Source organism: Rhipicephalus sanguineus, chromosome 8, assembly GCF_013339695.2.
Source record: "Rhipicephalus sanguineus isolate Rsan-2018 chromosome 8, BIME_Rsan_1.4, whole genome shotgun sequence".
Lineage (NCBI taxonomy): Eukaryota > Metazoa > Arthropoda > Arachnida > Ixodida > Ixodidae > Rhipicephalus > Rhipicephalus sanguineus.
In genome coordinates, this window is record NC_051183.1 from 7,606,451 (window position 1) to 7,630,510 (window position 24,060).

At 48.5% G+C, this 24,060-nt stretch overlaps 1 protein-coding gene across 1 annotated transcript in view; it reads right to left on the bottom strand.

Moving 5' to 3' along the window:
- Positions 1 to 601: 601 nt before the first annotated feature.
- LOC119401277 (gustatory receptor 68a) overlaps positions 602 to 24,060 on the bottom strand; it is a 53,105-nt gene continuing 29,646 nt past the window's right edge. Inside the window, exon 7 of the mRNA XM_037667967.2 lies at positions 602 to 934. Within this exon, the coding sequence (XP_037523895.1) occupies positions 833 to 934 (102 nt within the window). The 3' untranslated portion in view covers positions 602 to 832. The remainder of the gene's footprint in view (positions 935 to 24,060) is intronic.

The following is a 24,060-nucleotide window of genomic DNA, read 5'->3' on the forward strand; positions in this document are numbered from 1 at the left end:
TATTAACATGAACTTTATGCGTAATAAGTAGATTGCCAAGACACTCGCGGAACATGGAAATCCCATTAGTCAATGTTTCACTGTTTTTTTTAACCAGAATCGTGCAGCACAAGGCAGTCTGAAGATGCGTAAAATCTTTAACGCCATCTTGACCATCTCGACAGACGGATACTGTTTCCCTTTCTAATAGCGGAGCTGTTTAATTGGTCCCCGAGACTCCTTGCTACACACCAAGCAGCTCACAGCATGGCATAGCAATGCATAGTAGAGTTTAGCAAGATAATGGGAGGAGAGAGGGCAGGCCATAGCGTAGCAAAGACAAGTGAGGGTTAGGAGGCGAGAGTTCAATATGGAAAGAGATAAAGAACGAAAGAAAGAAGATGCAGAACGAACTCAATCTGCGTTCGCCAGGTGGTGGCGCTTGCTAGCCAGCTCCGGCGTTTCTTTTCCCGCTTTTCTTCTTTCTTTAACGTCTCTGCTATCACCTTTTACTCCCCTCACCTCCTTGCCCAGCACAAGGTAGCCAGCCAGTCTGTAGAACTGTTGTTGTTGGCTAGCCTCCCTGTCCTTCCGTCCATTTCTTCCTCCTCACCCTCCTGGTTGAAAACGTCTATGTTTTAAACAAGCACTGAACTCTAGATTTTTCTGTGCGCGTGTGCGTTTGTGCGTGTAAGTGTGCGCTCGTGTGTGTGTCATTTCCCAAATGTTTTCATGTTTTTTAAGGTTGGGTTCTTTGTATATTATATAAGGCCGTCATTTCTTGTTTTGCTTATGTAGTATTAGAAGACAAGGAGACGACGTTGCGGTTTGAAAAGATCTCGGATGCTTTTCTCTATACGGCTGTGTTGTTAGTGCAGTGCTCCAGGGAACCCCGGAGGTAGCTTTCGTTCGTTTGGACCAACACGACGGTGTACGTGATGACAGCTCCCATGATCTGAAAAGAGAATGCGTATCGCTTCTGTGTGTGCAAACAACTTTTTTGTTTCATTCAACAACTGTGCGACACGAAGCCCGTAATGACGAATTATTTTTGCGTGCTATGCTAAGGTGTTCTTCAGTAACATCCTAGTATGTACAGTCGCGCTCAATATGACTTGCAACACGGGAGCGCGTGGCCTCGCGAGTTTAATGAATGCGCACGGCTTCAACTTGCTTCATTTCTGTAACCTAATATTATTTTCTTATTTGGGAACACTCCCCAGGGAGAGAACAGCGTTTAGTTGTAGAAATAAGGGCTAGTGGAAGGAATGCGAAATCTTTAAACTCGTGAGGCCACACGCTCCCGTGTTGAAAATCATATTGAGCGCGACGTACTGTACGTCTCAAATGCACTTTAACTTGTATACAGATATGTTTGCATATATAAAAACATACGTGCCAATGTGATGGGGAAAAACAAACAGGCAAAGCATCTTTCCTGGTGATGCCTGCACCCAAGGTCATGAAACGTGAAGGTAGTTCAATTTAAATAGCTGTATATAAGACTTAAGCTTATTCGGCACGCATACCCATAATGTACATGGGGTAGTGATCAAGCTACGCGGGATAAGAGCTGCATAGAGGCAACTTCACTGGCCCGTCTTCCTCGCGAAATCCAACACCGCAAACAGCGTGACAAAGTGATACATGCATATAAAAAAGCACGCAAAACGTTTCACAATTTAGGAGGGCAAAACACAAGAAAAACATGCATGTAGTTGCACTCAGAGTTATTCAATACTACCGGTTGCGAAACTGCGTTCCGAAACCCGGACATGCCCATGGCCGATTTTGGGGGCCCTGCAGATTGTCGCGCCATCTGGGTGCAGCAATACAAAACACTAAATTGCCGTGGCACCGTATTTGCGGCCGCTCCTCGCTAGCTGCGCAACGCCGCACGCAGCGCTGGCGTCGTCGCGAGCGTTTACTAGTTTGTTTTTCGTCAACAGATGACGCCCCAATCAGCAGACCCCCACGATTTCGGCCAAGGGCAAAGCCGAATTTTGATACATGGGCCCTACGGGGAGGTTCGCAACTCGCATGGCTGTAGAACTCTGCACTCAACGTTAAAGCTGTAGGAAGGGCGGAACAGCGATTTGCCTGCCCTCTGGCGACTCTGGCGTTCACGGGAAAGCAAGCGCTGGCGCTCCAAACGTGCAGCCTGCTCGGCGCCCATGGCGGGAAAGCAAAAGCTCGTTTGTGATATAGTGGAGCCCGCTTTCCCTTTTCCTCACATCACTTACCCTCATCCTGACTTCCCTTTCCCACCCCTTGCTGTATTGTACTACTCATGGCTATGATATGCTTTACCCTCCTCCTCTCCCTACTTCTCACCCTCACAACACTCCTCCTCACCTTCGCTTTTCTTTCCCGCTCCCTTGCTATTGGTTTTGCCTCCGTGACGCCAAGCGACGACGTGAGATGACGGAAGATGACAGGAAACGACAGCCCGCGCCCCTAAAGCACGGAGGAAGAGATATTTAGGAGGCGAAACTCCCATTAGAACGGGCGTCGGCGGGCGTCCAGATAACGTCACAAAAAATACAAAGATAACATGCGCCGACGGAAGCACTTCAATTGGCGGCGCCTTGCGGCGCGAAGCCGCAACCTCCAAAAAAGAAAAAGAAGCGCTACTGGCCGGGCGAGCACGCCCGCGCGCGTTCTCTTTAGCAGCGTTCGTGAGCAGACGACAGCGGTGTTTGCTTCAGCGGGCACGCAAATTTTCTTTGTGGATTGCCTTCTCAGTAGCACTTTTTTTTCATGTGGTGACCGTGGCTGTAATAACGCTGCGGCTCTTCTTCGGCATTTGCTAGCCTGAGATGGGACGCAGGTAGTTTGCTGAAACCTGCTCAAGCGGGCGCATGTCTTGCAGGGAAAAGGTTGAGCAAGAAACGAACGCGCTCCGTGACTGCGGCGGAGCAGGGGCCACGCGCCTGGCCCCTTGGAAATCGAAACGGCGGCATTTCCCTTGCGTGCCGCTAGACGCCGCCAGCACGAAGTGGCTCTCCGGCAATGTGACGTTATCTGGTCGCCTCAAGTAGCGGAGTTGCGCCTCCTAAATGTTTCTTCCTCCGTGCCCTAAAGTGATCCGCATCGGTCACGAAAACATATCTACAATACATTTCTCGACTATATGATGTAGGGTTTCTTAGGTTAGCTTGCACTATGTGTTGTGGAAAGACACCAATCACTGTAGAATAGTTTATTTCGTGTAGGAACATCAGCATAGTGGTCCCAAACCAGAAATTCACGATAGATACGTACAGTTGAAGAAGGCTGTCTGGTTGTCGTGTTTTTATTAGATGCGAAGCATCTCATGGCGGAGTTCGAACCGGTGGTGGTGGTGGTGTGCGGCGTGACCACCCTTACTGCGTATGCGCAAACCCTCTCCACACGCCTCCTCTCCACTCCCCCTGTCCACTCCCCTGCTCCACTCACTCTCTCCCCTCCCCCTCTCCACTCCTCGTCTGAAACGAGGGCTCGACATGCCGAAATTCTCTCCAGCGCAACGCCGCGATGAGCGCCAGCGCATGCGCGTCCCCTCCCCTCTCCTCTCCTACGCGAGAGGGCAACGCCACCTAGACAAAATTCGTTTGTCTAGGTGGCGTTGCCCTCTCGCGCGCCTTAGAGTCACTGGAAAAAATTTCAGAGTATTCGCCGCGAGATCGGACTACAGGTGGCAGCACCGTCGCCGCACTAGTGTGGATAGGCGGTTGTCGGCGCGTATACAAACGTGCACAACAGCGCTTCGTTGTGAGCGATGTGACCGGATTTCCGGTAAACAAAATGCGTTGACTGCACCTTTGTGGTAATATGCGCGCTCTTCATTCCCGAATTAATGCACGAAGCGCGCCAAACTTTACAATTACTTGTGAGAGAAGCGCATTCTGCCAACGAACGGGTTGCTCGCCTTCGGCGACAGTCGGCGTTTTCGCAATGGGTGACGATTTCTTGTTGTTTTATTTGTACATGTTTAGCTTGTGTTCCATCTACTACGCACTGCTATATAGCGCGATTGAATTAACTATTTACTTCTTGTTCATTTGGATGCCCCTCAACAAAAAAAAAGCCCGTATTCCTGCACGATTAGTTGAAATAGCACTTTGTGCACTGCGTGCTCAAATATTCATTCGCATTTCTTATTCAGTTCTCCATGAAATGTAGGACAGTTGATAGGTTTACTGAGGAAAGCTACGTGGCTGACAGCGCTTTAGCGCTACGGAGACGTTTAACACGCACACGCTTGTTTTACAGCGAAAGCTGTTATGAGATCATTTCACCGGCCGTTTTTGGCGCCGTAGTTGTCCGCCGCCGCCGCCGCCGCCGCCGGTGTCCGTAACCAGTATCGCTCGAAATTAGAAAAAAAAAACGAAATAAGAAAAAAATTCCTGGATGGAACGAGGTTCGAACCTGCGCCCTCTGCGTGGGAGCCCAGTATTCAACCTCTGAGCCATGCCGGTGCTTGAATCTGCTTTGCAAAAAGGTCCTATACAGGCTTCATGTCGGGAAGGAACCACATTAGCATATGCAATATAGCGTGGTTGAAGAGTAAAATAAGCACCAAGGCGTCGCACAACGCGAATTCTGTAACCAGGCGTCACACAATGCGAATTGCGCAACGAGTAGGTTGTTGAATGCTTCGAACCCATTACAAAGGGCTCTGCCATAATTCTTCATCGTCATCAGGCACAGCATCAACAAAGTGCGCATAATGCCTTACATGCGTTTAGCAGGTACCAACGCTCTCCGTAGAATGACGAAAAATGGCACAGTGCCTGCTGCCCTACTTCTCAAAAATTACAATGATTTACAGCGTAGTGAGTTCCTCGCAAGTGCACTTGTATTGGTTGCCAAGGAAGCCCATAAGCGCATGATCCACTTCCTCGGGGTCTCAGTCTAATTACAATGATTTATAGCGTAGTGGGTTCCTCGCAAGTGCACTTGTATTGCTTGCCAAGGAAGCCCATAAGCCCATGATCCATTTCCTAGGGGTCTCAGTAAAGTTCTTCGCCCCCCCCCCCCCGTCTCTCTCCCACGTCAACGTATGTTATACAGCATGACGGGAGAGGGAAATAGCGACCGGGCGTCACTCAATGCAAATTACATAACTGGTGGGCCGTTTAAAGATTCCAACCCATTACACTGGGCTGAGCCATAATTCTTCATCGTCATCAGTCGTCGCGTCAACAAAGTGCACATAATGCCTTACAGACGTGTAGCTGGTGCCTCGCTTCTCCGCAGAATGACGAATAATGGCTTACTAGGTGCTTCCCAACTTTACAAAAATTGTGATTTATGGCGTAGTGGGTACCTTTCTAGTGTACTTGTATTGTAACCCCAAGAGAGCTTAACGGGCTCTAGAAACGCCGCTCTTCCAGCTTTCGCTGTGACTGTGCTGCGGTTTCAGCGCAGGCCTGGCGTTTTTTATTCCAGTAACAGTACACAAAGGTAACTGTACAGCACGGAAATTTCTTCGATTGATTACTTGCACGACAGTAACAGAACAAAGGTCCGGTTATTTCACGGGACCAAAGTACGTTTTTTCATGCGAATAATGTCCGCTGCCTTGGGTCAATCTAAACAACGCAACACAAACGCTCAAGGTAATGTAAAGAAAAAAAAGATGTGTGTTCGCGTGAAATTACTACGACATAAATGTAAACTACGACGTTTGGAATAATTTTGACCATCAGCGCTCTTTAACCCCACCTTAATCTATGTACACGGGTGTTTTTGCATAAATTTCGCCACAAGTTAAAATTCGCAAGGCAACTCAGTTTTGCGATTTCCGTGTGATTTTATTTTCTGTTCTTTTTAGGGGACAATTTAAGTACCGAAGTGTCAGACGTGACTCGATAGAAATATTTCTCTCTAGTGAGACCAGGACCGTACACAACTAAAGCTCGTCGCGTAACGTATAAACAACACCTAACCACAACGCTCAAGTACATGCGAGCCTTTTTTTTTACCACCAAGACGCTAAAAGGCTATATTCACATGAGATTTAATACTTCTCATCTTTAGGGCAACGCCAAGTGCACTTTGCAATGCGCTTGAACCACAGAGCGGCACCTACACTGATATGACTCTCGTGGACGGAGGGTACGACGACCACACACAGCACTCTCGACAAGCGCACTCTCTGATCTTATTACAGTACATATACAGCCGATCAAGGCCAAATGCTTCTTTACATCGTGTTAGGCATACGTACGAGCGGTTAAAGTTGCACTAACGCAACGGAACAAACCGCCTTTTGAGGACCTGCATGACGTACGCGCACATGCAAACACAACGGGGCTAGCAGACGACGCACGGAGCAATCCACACTAGACGCGGTTCAGCCAGAAGCCGCTAGGTGCCGATTCCGTTCGATCTCGCGGCCAATCGCATCTGTTTTCCGCGCGCCGCCGCCGACGCGATTCGCTTAGTCGCATCACGTGACCTCTCGCCGCCATATCCCTTCCAAGCGCTTTGGGTGCAGGCGCGTTCAATGCAAAGCGTGGCCGGACATTTAGCAGTACCACTGTCCCTAAAAGTATTTTGTCGCATTTTTAAACGCGCCTTGCAGACAGGGGCGTAAGAATTTTTTTCGGGAGGGGCGGGGGGGGGGGGGGCACCTCCTTGATCTGAAGTGGGGGCCTGGCAGGCAGATGTGGTCGAGTGGCATTTCGTGCTATGTATGCCACGGGAAAAAAATAAAGGGGGGGGGGGGCTGTGTGCCACCTCCTGGCTGCGCCACTGCATGCAGATGCAGTGGCGCAACTTAGTAGAAAGGACGCACGGAACGAACATACACAGGATGAGCGCGTACTAACAACTGTCACAGCTCGACAGTTAAAGCGCGCTGGTCAAATACAAAGGAGGACGCACGAAACGAACGCACAAGTATACACAGGATAAGCGCGAACTGTCACAGTTGTAACTTATTTGTTTGTGAGCAGTGCGCTCCTTTCGCAAAAGCGGCCGCTGCGAAGTGACCTTCGTGCTCTCTGTAACTTCACCGCAAACGTGAGAGCGCAAGACGGACAAGATAAGCGCGCGCGAAGAGGGACCACGCCCTGTAGAGGCGCACGCTCAGCTCAACGCATGGGGCGACGGCTTTTAGAGCGCACCCTTCGCGCCACCTCGCTAGTGATAACGAAAACATCTCGGAGTACTGCCACCGGCAAATGGTGTATATAAATAGCATTCCGTTAGTATGACGAAGAACGGGCCGTCTGTGGCGGAGTCGTTTCGCACTGGGGATCGAGGGGTCGTAAGTTCAATTCCCGGCGACGGAACTCTTTCTACTAGTTTTTACAGCGAAAGCTGTTATGAGATCATTTCACCGGCCGTTTTTGGCGCCGTAGTTGTCCGCCGCCGCCGCCGCCGCCGGTGTCCGTAACCAGTATCGCTCGAAATAAGAAAAAAAAACGAAATAAGAAAAAAAATTCCAGGATGGAAAGAGGTTCGAACCTGGGCCCTCTGCGTGGGAGCCCAGTATTCAACCTCTGAGCCATGCCGGTGCTTGAAACAGTTTTGCAAAAAGGTCCTAGACAGGCTTCATGTCGGGAAGGAACCACATTAGCATATGCAGTATAACGTGACAGAAGATTAAAATAAGCACCACGCGTCGCACAACGCGAATTCTGTAACCAGGCGTCACACAATGCGAATTGCGCAACGAGTAGATTGTTAAATGCTTCCAACCCATTACAACGGGATCTGCCATAATTCTTCGTCGTCATGAGGCACAGCATCAACAAAGTGCGCATAATGCCTTACATGCGTTTAGCAGGTACCACGCTCTCCGTAGAATGACGAAAAATGGCACAGTGCCTGCTGCCCTACTTCTCAAAAATTACAATGATTTACAGCGTAGTGGGTTCCTCGCAAGTGCACTTGTATTGGTTGCCAAGGAAGCCCATAAGTGCATGATCCATTTGCTCGGGGTCTCAGTAAAATTACAATGATTTATAGCGTAGTGGGTTCCTCGCAAGTGCACTTGTATTGGTTGCCAAGGAGGCCCATAAGCGCATGATCCATTTCCTCGGGGTCTCACTAAAATTACAATGATTTATAGCGTAGTGGGTTCCTCGCAAGTGCACTTGTATTGGTTGCCAAGGAAGCCCATAAGCGCATGATCCATTTCCTCGGGGTCTCAGTAAAGTTCTTCGCCCCCACCCCCGTCTCTCTCCCACGTCAACGTATGTTATACAGCATGACGGGAGAGGGAAATAGCGACCGGGCGTCACCCAATGCAAATTACATAACTGGTGGGCCGTTTAAAGCTTCCAACCCATTACAAAGGGCTGAGCCATAATTCTTCATCGTCATCAGTCGTCACGTCAACAAAGTGCACATAATGCCTTACAGACGTGTAGCTGGTGCCTCGCTTCTCCGCAGAATGACGAATAATAGCTTATTAGGTGCTTCCCAACCTCACAAAAATTGTGATTTATGGCGTAGTGGGTGCCTTGCTAGTGTACTTGTATTAGTAGCCCCAAGAGAGCTTACAACGGGCTCTAGAAACACCGCTCTTCCAGCTTTCGCTGTGACTGTGCTGCGGTTTCAGCGCAGGCCTGACGTTTTTTTCTTTGCCAAATGTTAGTCTTTATATATTACAACGTCATATCCGTGACGGAAATGCGTCAGTGGAGCCATGGTGGACCTCGGCATAAAACACTTTCGTGTTAAAATTCGGCAGATCCCACGCGTTGTGGAAATCGGTTTCATGCGAAGCTGTCAGCGAGTACTTCTATGCTGTATTTTATGGTTTTGAGCCAAGTGTTACGCGGTGGATCGACGTGTTTTTGTAAGTGAAGTAGCTGTGTCCACATCGAGGGCTCACCAGGCACATCGACAACACTAGCGTTTAAAGGATAACTTATGGTACGTAACGTCAGCCCACCCGTTAGAGTACATACGTCAGTATTATAGAAACAAAGTGTACTTTATGGTGCAATCATGTATACATCATACGTAACTTTAGTTATGTATTCCTCCGGGGTCGAGCAATGCTTCAATATACCTTGCTGAATCATAGGAACACAAATGTAATGTTTATTAGACTGCTAATAATGCAGAATCAACACTGGAGCCACAGACGTTAACCCGACATGACGCCTGTATCGTAGAAATAGCACATGTAGTGTTTATTGCTTTCTTGCAATATTAGACAGTCAGCACCAAAACCACAATTGACGTTCCATCGACATTACACCTGCATAGGCTGTTTTTACAAACCACTTTATAGACCTGGCGTGGCTCTGTGGTACAATACCTGATTGCCATGAAGATTGCTTGGGTTCGATTCCTGCGGGGAGCCTAAATTTTATTCTTTCCATTCGACAGGTCAACGCTGCCGATGTCGGTTTTTCTTAACGCCCTCGCATTTAAATTACCAATCTCTGTTCTCGCCGTTCCTGGGTAGATATAAACTGTCAATCACCTGTGGCGCATATCCGTACACCGCGGCCCGTGGGGGGGGGGGGGGGGGGGGGGAGGTGATTCTTAAAAGGAAGAAGGAAATGAAAATGGAAATTGGGTGTGGAGTGCACGATAACTGTCTCTCAAGTGAGGACACCTCAACCGATACACTCACGGGGATTAGGGATTAAAGGGACAGTGAGAGTGAAAAGAGTATGGTAAAAGAAGAAAAAGAAAGGTATGAGTGGAAAAAAAAAAAAAACCCGCGGCCCGTGGTAAACGGGTATGTACAACACGTGTCTGGAGGAAAGGGTTTGACGACGTGCGCGACAGGATTTTCATGTTTTTCATCTCGTAACCAGACGGTCACATTCGTCAAAGCTTCTTGCCCTCCCATGCCAATTTTGGCCTACACCAAGTTAAGGAGGAGATCATGAGAGCACCCAGATGTAGGCAGATAGATAGATAGATAGATAGATAGATAGATAGATAGATAGATAGATAGATAGATAGATAGATAGATAGATAGATAGATAGATAGATAGATAGATAGATAGATAGATAGATAGATAGATAGATAGATAGATAGATAGATAGATAGATAGATAGATAGATAGATAGATAGATAGAAACGCTCAAAGTGCCAAGATTCGCTAAGAAATGCTTCGCATTTAAAAGGGATGACGTACAATCAAGGCCACAAGAGAATAAAAGAACTCACGGCGTTGTGTTGCCGTCATACTATCCAGTGACGATAAGCAGAGACCTAGCTTTTAAGTTTTCCCAGAAGCGAGGCTGCAACCACTGCGCGCCGCACCAGGGTGTCTACCAAGTTAACATTTCTAAATTCCCTGAGTTTTCCAGGTTTTCCCTGAGTGTTTTTGCTGAAATTCCCTGAGTGAAACAGAACTTTGTTTTATGTCAAGATGGGTGGAGACCATATCACTCGGTGATGTCACTCTCTAATACGCATTTTAGAAAATGAAAACGACTTAATCCCATTTGAATAGTACATAGAACAGATAAACCTCAATATAGCGAAGTTGGTAAAAGTGGCAACTCACTTTGTTATATCGAAACTTCGTTAAACTGAAATTCGACCTTTCATACAAGGCATAGTTACTGAAGGATTAATCTTAAACTGAAAAGACCACAAGAATGCTTGACTAATATGGCAACAAGAAAAAACTTTTTTTTATTTTTTTGCGTGAAAAAAAAATCAATTTTGTTGAGCCTGAGATGCAGCAATCACAGATGCCTTGCCAGAGTGTCACATGTAAAGACGAAACAAATGTGGGTTTAATGCACTGTGGAATTGCGCTTGTTCTGCTGCTGCGGGTTGTTGTCAAATCCTCGCGCGTTGCCCAGAGCAATGCAACGCCTTTGCTATCATGTTGCCCAACCGAACTATTTGCTCTCCACGAACGCACAACATTGAAAACCATCCCACGCTAGAAAAAAAGAGTCAATTTCACCGCGAGAGCAAAATAGTAAATCCGATAGCAACAAAGAGGAATTTTATATGAATATAGGCTAGCAGCTCGCTCCTTCAGGAAACCCAGCCGCTGCACTAAGAGAAGTGCCCTATCTATGAGATCTATGGCTCAGGGGAGGATTCAGGTACATAATGGGGGGGGGGGGGTACAAAGGCTGAAGCCAACGCTGAGCAGTGCATTTTGGTGGGTCACGCATATTTACAACAGCCCAGAGGGGATTATGGCGGTGCCTAAGAAGCCTTCGTTGGAAATGTGCATAGGGAAGCAGGAAAGGGTAGAGCAATGAGAGGTAGAGAGCAGGGACAAAATTCTCTTTACCCCTTTTGGACAATGGCAGGCAAAGCAACCTGACAAAGGGGGCAAACTCGACAAGCAAGCCTGACAAAGGAGGTGGACGACAGGCACTGAAGAGAGGGGGCGGGGGCTGGCTTGGGGGGGGGGCGATCGCCGCTATCACCCCCCCCCCCCCCCCGCAGGGATCTGCCACTGCTATGGCTTCAACGGAAGTTTTGCAATTAGAGCACAACACCTACAAAGGTATGAGCCGTCTGCTGATCCCCACTAAAGATACCGCGGCGCACGCGACCACGCCCGCATGGTACAAAGTACGCACTTCCTGTCGGACTCACGCAGACAGCCCCCCCCCCTCCCAACGCGCCGGCTCCTATCCATGTGCCCATCGCGCGAATGAGACGGTCGGCTCGTTTCATCTCTGCTTAAGCCCCGTTCGTCGGCAACGCTCGCGCACTTTCACTCGCACATGGAGCATGCGACGCGCGGGGTGATGTAATCGCGATTTGGACTTGATAGGGAATATCATGGCGAAGGCGAAAAATTCGCGTCGGAGTGTCTATATAATTGCTATCGCAAAAAAAAAGCAATATAGCTGCGGGCTAAGATCGCATGAAAGCACGGCAACATCCTGAATTATGGCACATCCGATTACGGTGGAAACGTTACTGTCTTCCGACATCGCGCGGAATCGAGTATGTGGGACCCGTGCCGGTGTCGCGAATTTCGGTCGCCGCTATGCCATGGCTCTAAAAAGTTTTGTAATTCGGCTTTGTAGCAAACACCCACGTGGTGTGGCTGGTAATTGCCAGCTGCAGCCCCCCAAAATTTCAGTCGACTGCCTAAAACTTGTTTCAGCAGTGCCCTCATCGGGAAAAAAAGAAATAAAAAAGCTTTCACTTGCTGTGAATGGGCCCGTTAGTTACGCTAGCTCTCGCCTGGAAATTTATTATATTCTTCACGGAGTCCTAAATAGCATCTTTGAAGCTCGGGATCAGAGCGAGTGAGCTCTCCGATAACAGCCAACAAGCGTCTTTTCTCTCGCCGATCGGGATGGCTTGCCAGATACGAGCCTTGTCGAAGACATCCGCTTCCTGCGCGATCGCTTGCAAGATAACTCAAGCTCGTTACATCTACTGCTACCGCTTCTACAACTAATCATGCTTGTTACTTGACACGCGGCGATAACAAAAACACCATATCGGGCGCTAACGCACAGCACGCGCGAGAAAGATTACAGAACTACACCGCGTACTCCCAGAACATTCTGACAACATTGCGCGATACGATGTGTCGTGGTTCATGGTTCCCGCATGCCACGCATTAGCCGGATTCTCTCCCACTTCACAGCTCCGAAGGCGACGACAGCATCAAGGTGTGCCACTTCCCCGCAGCCGCAGCGGCCGTTTGATTTGAAAAATGCGTTCACAAAATATCGAGCAAGCGCTACCGCGACTTTCGTCGCCTTTCAATAAAGATACTGTGGATTTTCCCTGATGGGAGCACAATTTTCCCTGAGTTTTCCCTGAGAATTTCCAGACTACCCAAAATCCCTGAGATTTCCCGGTTTTCCCGGTCGGTAGACACCCTGCGCACGCTCCTATGGATATGTTAATAGCATATAATCTATAGCACGAAAGTGCTATAGATTTCATGCGAAACAATCAGCGAACAGCAGCCTATGCTGGATTTTTCTCTTTTGAGCTAAGCATTACGAGGTAAATCGATGTCATTGTGTAAATTTAGTAGATCTGTGCATAAGGTGGGCTTTACAGGCACGACGACTACACTGGCGTGCATAGGTCGGCAGACTCGCTCAGACTGACAGCTAGCCGTGAGTCTGGGTCTGAGTGAGTCTGGGTCATTAATATTTGGTGAGCTTGAGTCCGAATGAGTCAGGTTGTGAATTCTTGAATTTGTTACGACTCTGCCTTGATTCATTGTTTGTTTCCTTCCAGGGAAAATTGTTTTTACAGGACCCTGGCACATGCATCGGGTCTTGTTTAGCTCCAGCACTGATATTTTTCTTGCTAAGGAAATACTGCACAATGAGCTAAGTAGCCTTGGATCTGTAAGATGTTTCCGCTACATAGAAGACTTTCTAGTATGTTTTCCATTTTACCAATCTTCAAGAGAAAATGATTCATAATGTGTAGGGGTGTTTGCAAAAGAGCACCAAAGAGGAGAGTTTACGGTGGGAAATTCCAGACAAGGGAGGCCTACAGTTTTTAGACATTTCGCTGACATTCAGTGCAAGCCACATGTGTTGGGAGTACAAATTGAGAAGTGAAAAAAATCCGGCAGATCCCACGCACTGTGGGAATTGATGTAATGCGAAGCAGCCAGCAAAGAGCTGCATACATCGCCTGTTTGTGTTTGAGGCAAATGAGGTCATTCACGTCATGCCATCTAGTTCACTATATATGTATCACATGTTTGTCATGCATGCATGCATGTACAATCTTTAATATAACGAAAAGTATACATCCTGGTATATACAATGCATGACCTGTCATTTATGTTCGTCACGCACTCATGTCATGTCATACCAATTTTGGTGCATGTCCAGTTAACAAAACGGCTGGAAGCGCACCAAGACAGTGTCATGTGAATCATGTCGTACATGACATGCATGTTATGATTTGCATGTTAGGACTTGTCATTTATGTTCGTCATACAGTCACGTCACGAAATACCAGTTTTCGTTATATCAAGCTAGGGAAACGGCCGTAAGCGCACCATGAGCATGGCATGTAAATAATGCTGTACATGAACTGCACGTCATGATTGTCATGTCACCACCTGTCATTAGTGTTCATCATACAGTCTCGTCGCGCACTACTAATATAGGTGTATGTCAAGCTGGCGAAACGGCCGAGAGCCGACCATTAGCGTGGCATGTAAATCATGCCCAAGATGACATGTATGTCATGATTTTCATGTTATCACCTGTCATTTGCATTCGTCATGCAGTCACGTCACGAAACACCAATTTTGGTATACACCAAGCTAGCGAACCGGCCGCAAGAGCACCATGAGCATGGCATGATTTTCATGTTACCACCTGTCATTTATATTGTAGAAGAAATTTTTTTAGCGCTGCAAAGTTGAGGACGAAAAAACATGAACACAGACGAAGCGCTTCGTCTGTGTTGTCCATGTTTTTTCGTCCTCAGCTTTGCAGCGCTAAAAAAATTTCTTCTACAGTATGTTCCAACTAGCCCCCACTCAAGCTCTTCTGTCATTTATGATCGTCGTACAGTCACGTCACGCAATACCAATTTTGGTGTATATCAAGCTAGCGAAACGGCCGTAAGCGCACCATGAGCGTGGCATGTAAATCATGTTGTACATGACATGCGTGTCATGATTTTCATGTCACCACCTGTCATTTGTGTTCGTCATACGGTCATGTTATGCTATACCAATTTTGGTATAACGTCCCATTAACGAAACGGCCAGGAGAGCACAAAGTCATAGCCGGATAGATAGATAGATAGATAGATAGATAGATAGATAGATAGATAGATAGATAGATAGATAGATAGATAGATAGACAGATAGACAGACAGACAGACAGACAGACAGACAGACAGACAGACAGACAGACAGACAGATAGATAGATAGATAGATAGATAGATAGATAGATAGATAGATAGATAGATAGATAGATAGATAGATAGATAGATAGATAGATAGATAGATAGATAGATAGATAGATAGATAGATAGATAGATAGATAGATAGATAGATAGATAGATACGCTCAAAGTCGCGTAAGTTCGCTAACAAATGCTTCACGTCTAAAAAGTTTGCTACCTTACGACTCGGGACATTCGAAATTAGTCAAGAGAGCCATAGCCAGTACAAACGTCAACCAGTCTCTTAGGAAGTCATGCCCCAGTAGTATCAACCACAGTATGATGCGTCAAGTTTCTAACCTCAGAGATAGTTGTTAGCCGCCTTCTATCATAGCGTCTATCGCTGAAAACATTCTGAGAGGCCTGAGCCAAGGAAAGGATGCAGCCAAAACACTGATGAAGATTGGAAGAGGGAGGCTGTGTTACCCTACATCAGGCCCGTAGCCAGGTATTTTTAAACGGGAGGGGGGGGGGGGGGGGCACTTGCTGAAAGCCTTGACTATTTGAGAAAAACTCCTACTTTTATGAGTTACTTTCGATAAAACACCATGTGTCATCAAAATTTCGGGGGGGGGGGGGGGGCTGCCCCCCCCCTCCTGGCTACGCGCCTGCCTTACATGCATAAAGTTTCACACAGCCTAAGAAAAGTTAGCTGAAAAGCGTGACACAAAAGTAGTGTTCTCAGCTCCTTTGAAAATTAAAGGGCTCTGCAAGAAAAGGTAATTCTGATAAAGAAAAACAGTCAAGCAACAGTTTCGGAATAAGGCATTCGAACAGGTATTTGGAATGTGTAGACAACGTGCCTTACAAAATTCCATCTCGCGAACGCAAAATCATACATAGTGCAGACAGGACGATGTTTAAAAGTCAGAATAAGAGAAGACAGGTGCGCAACTGAAATGCAACAGTCTCCAGGGCATTTAGCGGCGCACTGCGCATGATGTGGGTGTAAACTTATGTTTCGAGGGGGGAGCGTAGGAGAGGAGAGAGAGGGGGAGGGGACGCGCATGCGCTGGCTCTCATCACGGCGTTGCGCAGGAGAGAATGAGGCGCGCGAGAGGGGGGGAGCGTAGGAGTGAAGAGGAGGGGGACGAGGATGCGCAGGCGCAGTAAGGGTTGTCTCGCCGCACACCACCACCACCACCGGATCGAACTCCGCCATAAGACGCTTCGCATCTAAAAATGATCCGACAAACCACGTAAGCTCTCCTTCCATAGCGCTGAGAAATCCAGCTTTCAATTTCATAGACGCCCCTTACATCAATCCACGCGTGTCTTCTTGAATCCTAGATTTGCACAGTTCACCTTTATTTATTTTTTAAATCTGTTTTTTATACGCCTCTCACCCTTTCATGTGTGTGCACATATGACGTGCATTGTTACCCATAAACAGCTGCAAGTTTGCGCACATATGTATCCTGTCTTCTCGCTTTGTCCTGGTGTTTCAGTACTGATAGCTTGCACGTGCCGTCATGGACGCGAAACATGGCTCCAGCATGGCGGCTTAGATGACGTCAAGGCGGCACAATCATGCGACGATTAACCTGTTTCAGTGAGATAACGACGTCGCCGTTATTGAGCCGCTGTGCATGAATAACGAAGGAACCAGCATGCGATGTGCTGACAACACTGACGTGACATCAGAAAGTTCGCGCCCCACAATGTTGGTGCGTCAATGCGGCTGTTTCAGTGACGTCACTGCAAAAAGAGCGCAGCAAAAGAACGGTGCATATGATATGTGGCGTTCGTTCGCGTATTAGATCAACGCACGACCGTAGCTGACGGAGAGAAGAGGGTGAAAGGAAAGACAGGGAGGTTAACCAGAAGCAGTCTCCGGTTTGCTACCCTGTACGTGGGAAGGGGATGTAAAAGAATGAAAAAGAAGAAGAAGTAGAGATGTGACGACAGCACGTGACAAGATACAACAACAACAACAACAAAACAAGGTCCTGACCGTAGTCCAAGTACTACACAGCAACATTTTCTTCCAAGAGTCAGAGTTTGACATTGAGTCCGGTTGCTTGGAGAAACCGCAACAATGCCCTCAGAGCGGCTCGTGCTGAAGACCGGGTAGGCCCTAGCATTTTGTTCTCCGTGAGAGGGCGGTTGTCCAGCTGGCCTAATGCGGCTGAGAGGGCCGCTCTTTCGGAGTTAATATTTATGAGAATGTTATGAAACCCGCCGCGTGGTTATGGTGCATTTGTGGCGTTTGTGGTGTCCTGACTTCTTTCTTGTGTCCGTGTTTGCACGCCCTGTCTTTTTAGAGTGGTCATGCTGCTTGACTCCGGCCGCGGTGGCTGCATTTCAGTGGAGGCAAAATGCTAGAGGCCCGTGCGCTTAGATTTAGGTCACGTTAACGAACTCGAGGTGGTCGACATTTCCGGATCTCTCCACTACGGCGTCTTTCATCGTGGTTTTGGGACGTAAAACTCCAACAATTATTATTGCATTGTTATAAAAGCGGATAGCCAGCACCGCAACTACAATTCGCCTTGTCCCGGAATGACGGTTGTTTATTGTTTCTTTCCTAGCAAGTTAGTAGCACTGGCGTGGCTCTGTGGTTGCATACTTGACTGCTGCGCAAAATACCTGGGTTCGACTCCGGCTCGAGCTGTAACACTAGAGCGCAGCTCTTAGGCGCCCTGCGGCTGGCTATATATGCATTCGTCACCAGCCCAATTTTACATTCGGCTCCCTACTTCCAATAACACAGAGCTGAGCTAGTTGGTAAGTATTCATTCTAAAAAGACAGGGCGTGCAAACACGGACACAAGAAAGAAGTCAGGACACCACAAACGCGTTTGTGGTGTCCTGACTTCTTTCTTGTGTCCGTGTTTGCACGCCCTGTCTTTTTAGAATGAATCCCTACTTCCACCTACGCAAATGCGATGGTCGAAACAAAACGGCTGGTGACGGCTATGCCTTGGACATAGTTCTCCGCAAGGTTTATAAGAGAGCGCTCGATCTCCCCATAACGACGTCCAACCAGCGTCTCCTCGGTCTGGAAATGACTAACACCTTTGGGGAGTTACGAGAAGCTCATTCATAGTGAAACAACAGCGCGACGTAGACGCAGACTAGGAAGTACACAGGACCAGCGCTTCCTAGTTTGTGTCTACGTCGCACTGTTTTTTCACTATGTATTTGTACCAACTAGCTCGCATCAAATCCCTCATGAGAAGCTCGTCTTAATAATCCATACTTGCGCATTAGCAAAGCACCTGCGGGGAGCCGCCTTCTGCCCTGCTTACACATATTACACAGACGGAAGAACGGGGTCGCATCCACGAAGCTTGGCGCTTAGCACTACATGTGAGACCCCTTCCGAACAATATGACTACAGATACTCATGATGGTCGCCGTCTTGCGCGGGCGGAGGCTATCTCACAACAATATGGCCATAAGCCAGGTGTCTTGATGCAGCCGGCCAACAACATGGGGGTTGGTACACGGCGGCCGTCATCCACCGAAACACTATAGTTCAGGATCTTACTTTCCGTGCCCCAAACATTACACTTGCGGAGGAGATCACCATTACACTGGCCGCCGCAGATCCAGAGTCCCCGGTTATTGTCACTGACTCAGGGGCACCTGCCACAATATTGAGCAATGGTATGTTCCATACCGTGCTTTCAAAATCCTCCACGCATGCGAATACACAGGGTATCAGCCTGTCGTACCGTCGTGTGGGCTCCGGCTCATGCTGGTCTTGAGGTGAACGAGGCAGCCGACGCTGCCCGCCCGCGCGCTTACTCACCGGGCATCGCCTCATGTGCAGCCAGATCCGAAACCCAATTGCCATCTGGCCACCACCTTTAGAGAGATTACCTTTCATTATCAAACCTCCCATGGCCTCTATCCCCCCTTCTGTAAAGGCCTCACACGGGCAGAGGAACTCTGGCTTCTCCGCCTGTTCACCAATACTATAATGTGCCCGGGAGTACTGAAGCATTTCAATTCTGCTTTCTCGGGCGCGTGCCCGCACTGTGAGGAGGAGTTTTCGGACACCTATCACACGGTGTGGGCCATTCCCCTCAAATCCTACCTAACCACCCCACCCGAGAGGACTCAGAAGCTGTCTTGCTCGGCTGCTCCGACCTCCACGCCCAACAGGCATTGGTGCCAAGAGCCCGAGCTGCCGCGGAAGCTACAGGGATACCGGGCAAGGGATCCCTCCTAGTGTTTGTGAGAGGCGGGCCCTTCCGACTCGCCCCAACCATACCTCTCAGTGTTAATAGATAAATAAATGTAGCAAGTGCGCTCAAAAGACATACCGGGACAGATCAGAGACAGAATGAAGATACCTCCGCTACCCAGAAACATGAACCCTGCCTTTCACGAAGGCAGACGTAAAGCCAGGGCAGAGGCATTACAAGCCAAGTACACCGGTCGACGGGACGTCTTGTATACGGACGCTGCGGAATATGGGAACAAAGCGGCAGACACGGCAGTGGCAGTCAGGGATAACGGCGCCCTGATGGCGTGCTGCACAGTCAGTGGTGTCGAGACTGTAGAGGCCGAGGAAGTGGCCATAGCCTTGGCCATCAGCCAAAAGGGGGTCAGGGTGGTCATCAGCGACTCCAAAAACGCCGTGAGGAATTATGAATCGGGAAGGGTGACGGAGACTGCCGTCCGTATGTTAAACACGTTAGGAGGACCCAGAGAGATGATTCTGCTCGTCTGGGCACCAGCTCACCAGGGACTTAGAGGGAACGAGGAGGCTCACTCGGTCACCCGAGGTCTCACTTACCGGTCGACCCCCGGAACCTCACAAGTTACCGAACTTAGAAAACGAAGTGAGGATGTGCTCGCATATCATGAAATCGTAACACACCACAGGCTGAATCGGCAAGTATACCCAGGTGCGGACACATCGCTCAATAATAAAGACGAGGTTATGTGGCGAAAGTTGCAGACGGGGGTTTTTCCAAACCCCGTACTTTACAGCAAGTGGCACCCAGAAGTTTTCCGGTCCCAGTGCAAATTTTGTGATAAGGCAGCGAAATTGGTTCACATGGTGTGGACATGTTTGAGTCAGAACGATGGTTCCCACACCCTAGAATCCTGGGAGGCCCTGCTCCGCAACCCAGACCCCAACGTCCAGCGGGACCTCATCAGTCAAGCCCTTGCTGCTGCCATGTCTCAAGGGATTCCGGCCGACGGCTAGGGGCGACGGGCAATGCCTGACGTAATTGACTGATTTTAAAAATAAAGTTTTTTCTCTCTCTCTCTCCCTCTCTTTCCACCACCACCCCGTTCCTGTGTTGAGCGGCGTCGCTGTTGTTGGCTGGCGTCGGCGTACCCGATAGAGCGAACGAGGACGTAAGAGCGAACGCGGAGTCTGTCGATATCACGAGCTTCTAACCTCGCTTTCTTCCTCCGTCACGCATGCTGGCCCCTCGGTCGGAGCTCGCGTTCATGCAGGGCTGGCACGTGCACTGCGGATGGCTACGCTTGTAGTAACGAGACTGTCGGCGTTTCGCTTGGTTCGCGACGCCTGCAATGCACAGAGTGGTGCGCGTAGCACTCGAGCGCTGGCATTTTCTGCGGCAGTATGTAACGAATGTTACAACTGCGGATCGCCAAAACTTCAAACACAGTTGGCGTTGCCCCAACACGAAGCTGCGCTCAGAATTCGTGCTAGGCAGTATCGCAATCATCACTGATTTTTTTTATTATTACTTGCTTCCACCGGGATATTTCACTCATCGACAACGCCGCCGACGCCGGTACCACATTTTCTACAGTGGACACCGGACTAGATAAACGCTTGTGATGAACAGCTGTGTGTTGCTATATACGGAATGATGTGCTATTCCAGATACTGTGGGCAGAACTAGAAATGTGTGCGTGTGAACGCTTTATTGCAATGAGAACTTCTGCGAGGAGACTGTACATTGCCATGTTATTTTAACTTGTTTCAGTGTGCCATATCTTTTAACACGAAAGTGTTATATGCCGGGGTCCACCAAGACTTCAGTGACGTATTTCCGTCACGGATATGACGTCGAAAATATATACACGATCAGATGGCAAAGAAAAAAACGTCCGTCAACGGGCATCGAACCCACGACAGCTCGGTCCGCAACAGCAGATGCCGCGCACGCTGTCCACTGCGCCACGGTCACAGTCTCTAGATGCCTTACAAACGCGCCTTTTATATCTACCACTCTCCCGGTCGGCGGGGTGGTGTTGCCCTCTGGGTGCGGTAAAGTACAGCACAGTAAAGTAATCCGTCATTACTGTGGCCTCCGCGATTAGCATCTGCAACGCGTTACACGTCCCTCCCATTCGGCACGTTTTCAATAGAAGTTCAATTTTGTCAATGCCTTAACACACCGCGATGTGGCAACCTTAGTCCAAGCGTCCTAAAAGCGTCGGCCTCGCTCATAGCACCGCGCTAATCCAAACCAAAAATAGCTCTGCGACGCGCGGCTGCCTCACCTGGCTGTAAAACCGCGTTCCCCGCTCACGCGCTCGCCCCTAGAAAAATCGCGGCCGGGCTACCGGGGCGGCACGACGCGCTTTGCGTTTCCCTCTATTCCGGCCGTAGTGTTCAATCACACTTTAACATGCCGCGGAATGGCGAGCAAGTTGTGCGTCCAATATGCGACGCTCTTCTCGCTATCACACCTCGTTCTCTGATTACGCTTTCACCGTTAACTACTACAGCTACCACAAGGGTTTGTTTAATCATTTAGCATGGACGTTAGTCGTCGGGATGGAGATGTACCACCAATCATCAAAGTGGGTACATCCACGTTAAACGGTGCTATAGCTGCCAGACATCAATATACATGGTGCAAACTCTCTTATATCAATGTACAGTAAACATTCAGTTACTTCTGTAAGGGCACGCTTTACTTTCGTGTTATTCCGATTCCTATGACGGAGGGATCAACCATGTTTTTTTTCTTAGTTGCTCAAGTTTTATTTTGGGTAACCATTTTTCTTTTCTTTTTTCGCTGCAGAGCTTATGACTAGCCGAGGTAATGTAAACCTCAACCTCTCCACAGCAAGCCAGTTAAAACAGAACAGGGCTCTTTAACTCTCGCGTTAAAATTTCCAGAGTCTACTCTAGCTGTTCCTAGGTTGCTATATACTTTGAATCACTCGCATACCACGGGCCGTGTTATGCGGGTATGCGCCACGCGTGACTGTTGGAAAGGTTTACATGAAGTACGCGGCAGTCAAATCACGTTATTGATGTCATGACGTGTGAATCGTGTTCGCACTCATATCCTTCTATGTCAATTTCGGTAGGTCTATATATGATGTTAAGGACACGGTCACAAGATCACCCAGACGTAGGCGGATAGATAGATGGATAGATAGAAACCGTCAATGTGATTTTGGTTCGCTAACAAATAATGCTTCGCATTTAAGAAAGTCGGTATACCAATCGCTAAAAAAACGCTGCCAATCGGTAGCCGAGGCTCGTGTTAACGCGTGAGAATTATAGCACTGCACGCGACAAGGAATTTACAATTACGTTTTAAGGACAGCCAGAAATCGCTCCATCTTCTCTCGTAAATTGCGTGATTAACTGGCCCCACTACGTCATAGGCAAACAGACACGGCCATTGGCTGATTTCAGCATTCGTGTGCTGTATAGTTTCTGCGGCCGGCATGGGGTGCCACCACGTACCCGTGCCGTGCTGTATTGTGCTAGAATTACACCCCATAGAATTACAGCGCGCTCGTCATCACGCCGAAAATGAGCCGACACGTTAAAAAAAATGGGGAAGCTTAGCACATTCCAAGAACGTTGAGGCGAAAAGCTATTAGGGGCGAAGCACATTAGGGTCTCGGCTTGTCGGCGTGTCATGTCGTCGTCACGATAAATCAAGTTGTCAAACTATGGTCAGAAACAAGTGTATAATTAGTCAAATCCGGTTGAGAATAAACTAACATGACTTAAGCTAATTTAAAATAAATAAATAATCAGGATTTAATTGCACTGACAGAAATTTGTTCAATTCCGTCTCAAAATTGGTTTCAAACGCCAAGTTTTCTCCTGTAAAGCATAACTCGGCATGTTGCGTGTGTAAAACGAAGACAACTTACGGCAAGTCTGCCTCTCAATTAAATTATTAGAACCGGTTCAACACGAGAGAGGGCGCCACCGCTTCAGCAAGGGCGCGATTTCTCCTCCCACCGGCGCTTCTCCGGTGCCCAATCAGCGCGCGCCGTGTGGCGAGAGAGAGCGAACGGCACGCGTTTTTCTGTGATGGACGCTGAACGGCCGAACTCGCAAGGAGCGAGAACGCGCGCTCTCCCGCGAAATACAACGCCAGTGATGCCAACCCTAGGGATCTATCCCTAGATCTAGGAATTTTCGGTCTGTTTCAGGGATTTGGCGTCTCTTTATTGAATCTAGGGATTTTTGTAAGGCTCTGGAAATGTTACATTACACGGCCTAATAACAGCAGTTTCTGAGCAATCTCGCTTCTTTAGCTAGAAAGGCTATAAAAAAACAATAGTTTTCGCTATTTGCTGTATTGCATTTAGGCGAGCTTTGGCGTTCTGCTGGGCCGAGTGAAGGCGCTAGCAGTTCTATGACGCGAGATTATAATATGCTGAATGCTGTGGTGAATGAAACTTTGTTGTCGTAAAGTGCTTAGCATGTAACGTGCGTATCACCGTGAGCGCCCTGAGTGATTGCTGCTCTGTGAAACAATGAGAAATTTTGTCTTGTAGTGCACATGAAAACGTGTCAAGTTCACGCTCGTCGCGTGCCTTCACCGTGCAATGTCTTCATGTCTAACAACTTCTGGACCAGGAGACCTTGACAGGAGATCAAAAGTAGGGCTGACAATAGACCTTCTTCAAGCACACGAGCGCCACCAACGGGCGCGCAATCGCTCATGGGAAATGAGTGTGGAACACCCTAAAGAGTGTTCCACACTAGCTGCCATGGCTGCGATTGGCGCTGACTAACACTCCAAGGTTTAATGCATATATATACCCCATAAAGTGGACGGGAGGATGACCGCCGCCGTAGCTCAGTGGTAGAGTGAGTGAGTAACAACTTTATTAGTCGAAGGGGTGAGGGGTAAGGGAGGCTAAGCCACGAAGGCTGCCAGGCTGTGCTTCTCGATGACTTCTTCCGCTCGTTTCAGGACCCGTGTCTGGATGTCTCTGTCGTTGCTGGAGAGAAGGGCCTCCCATTGTTCCTCGGTGGGGGGTGAGCAAAGGAGGTCGGCGGGCGGGGGATCCTCCGGGCAGCCCCAGAGGATGTG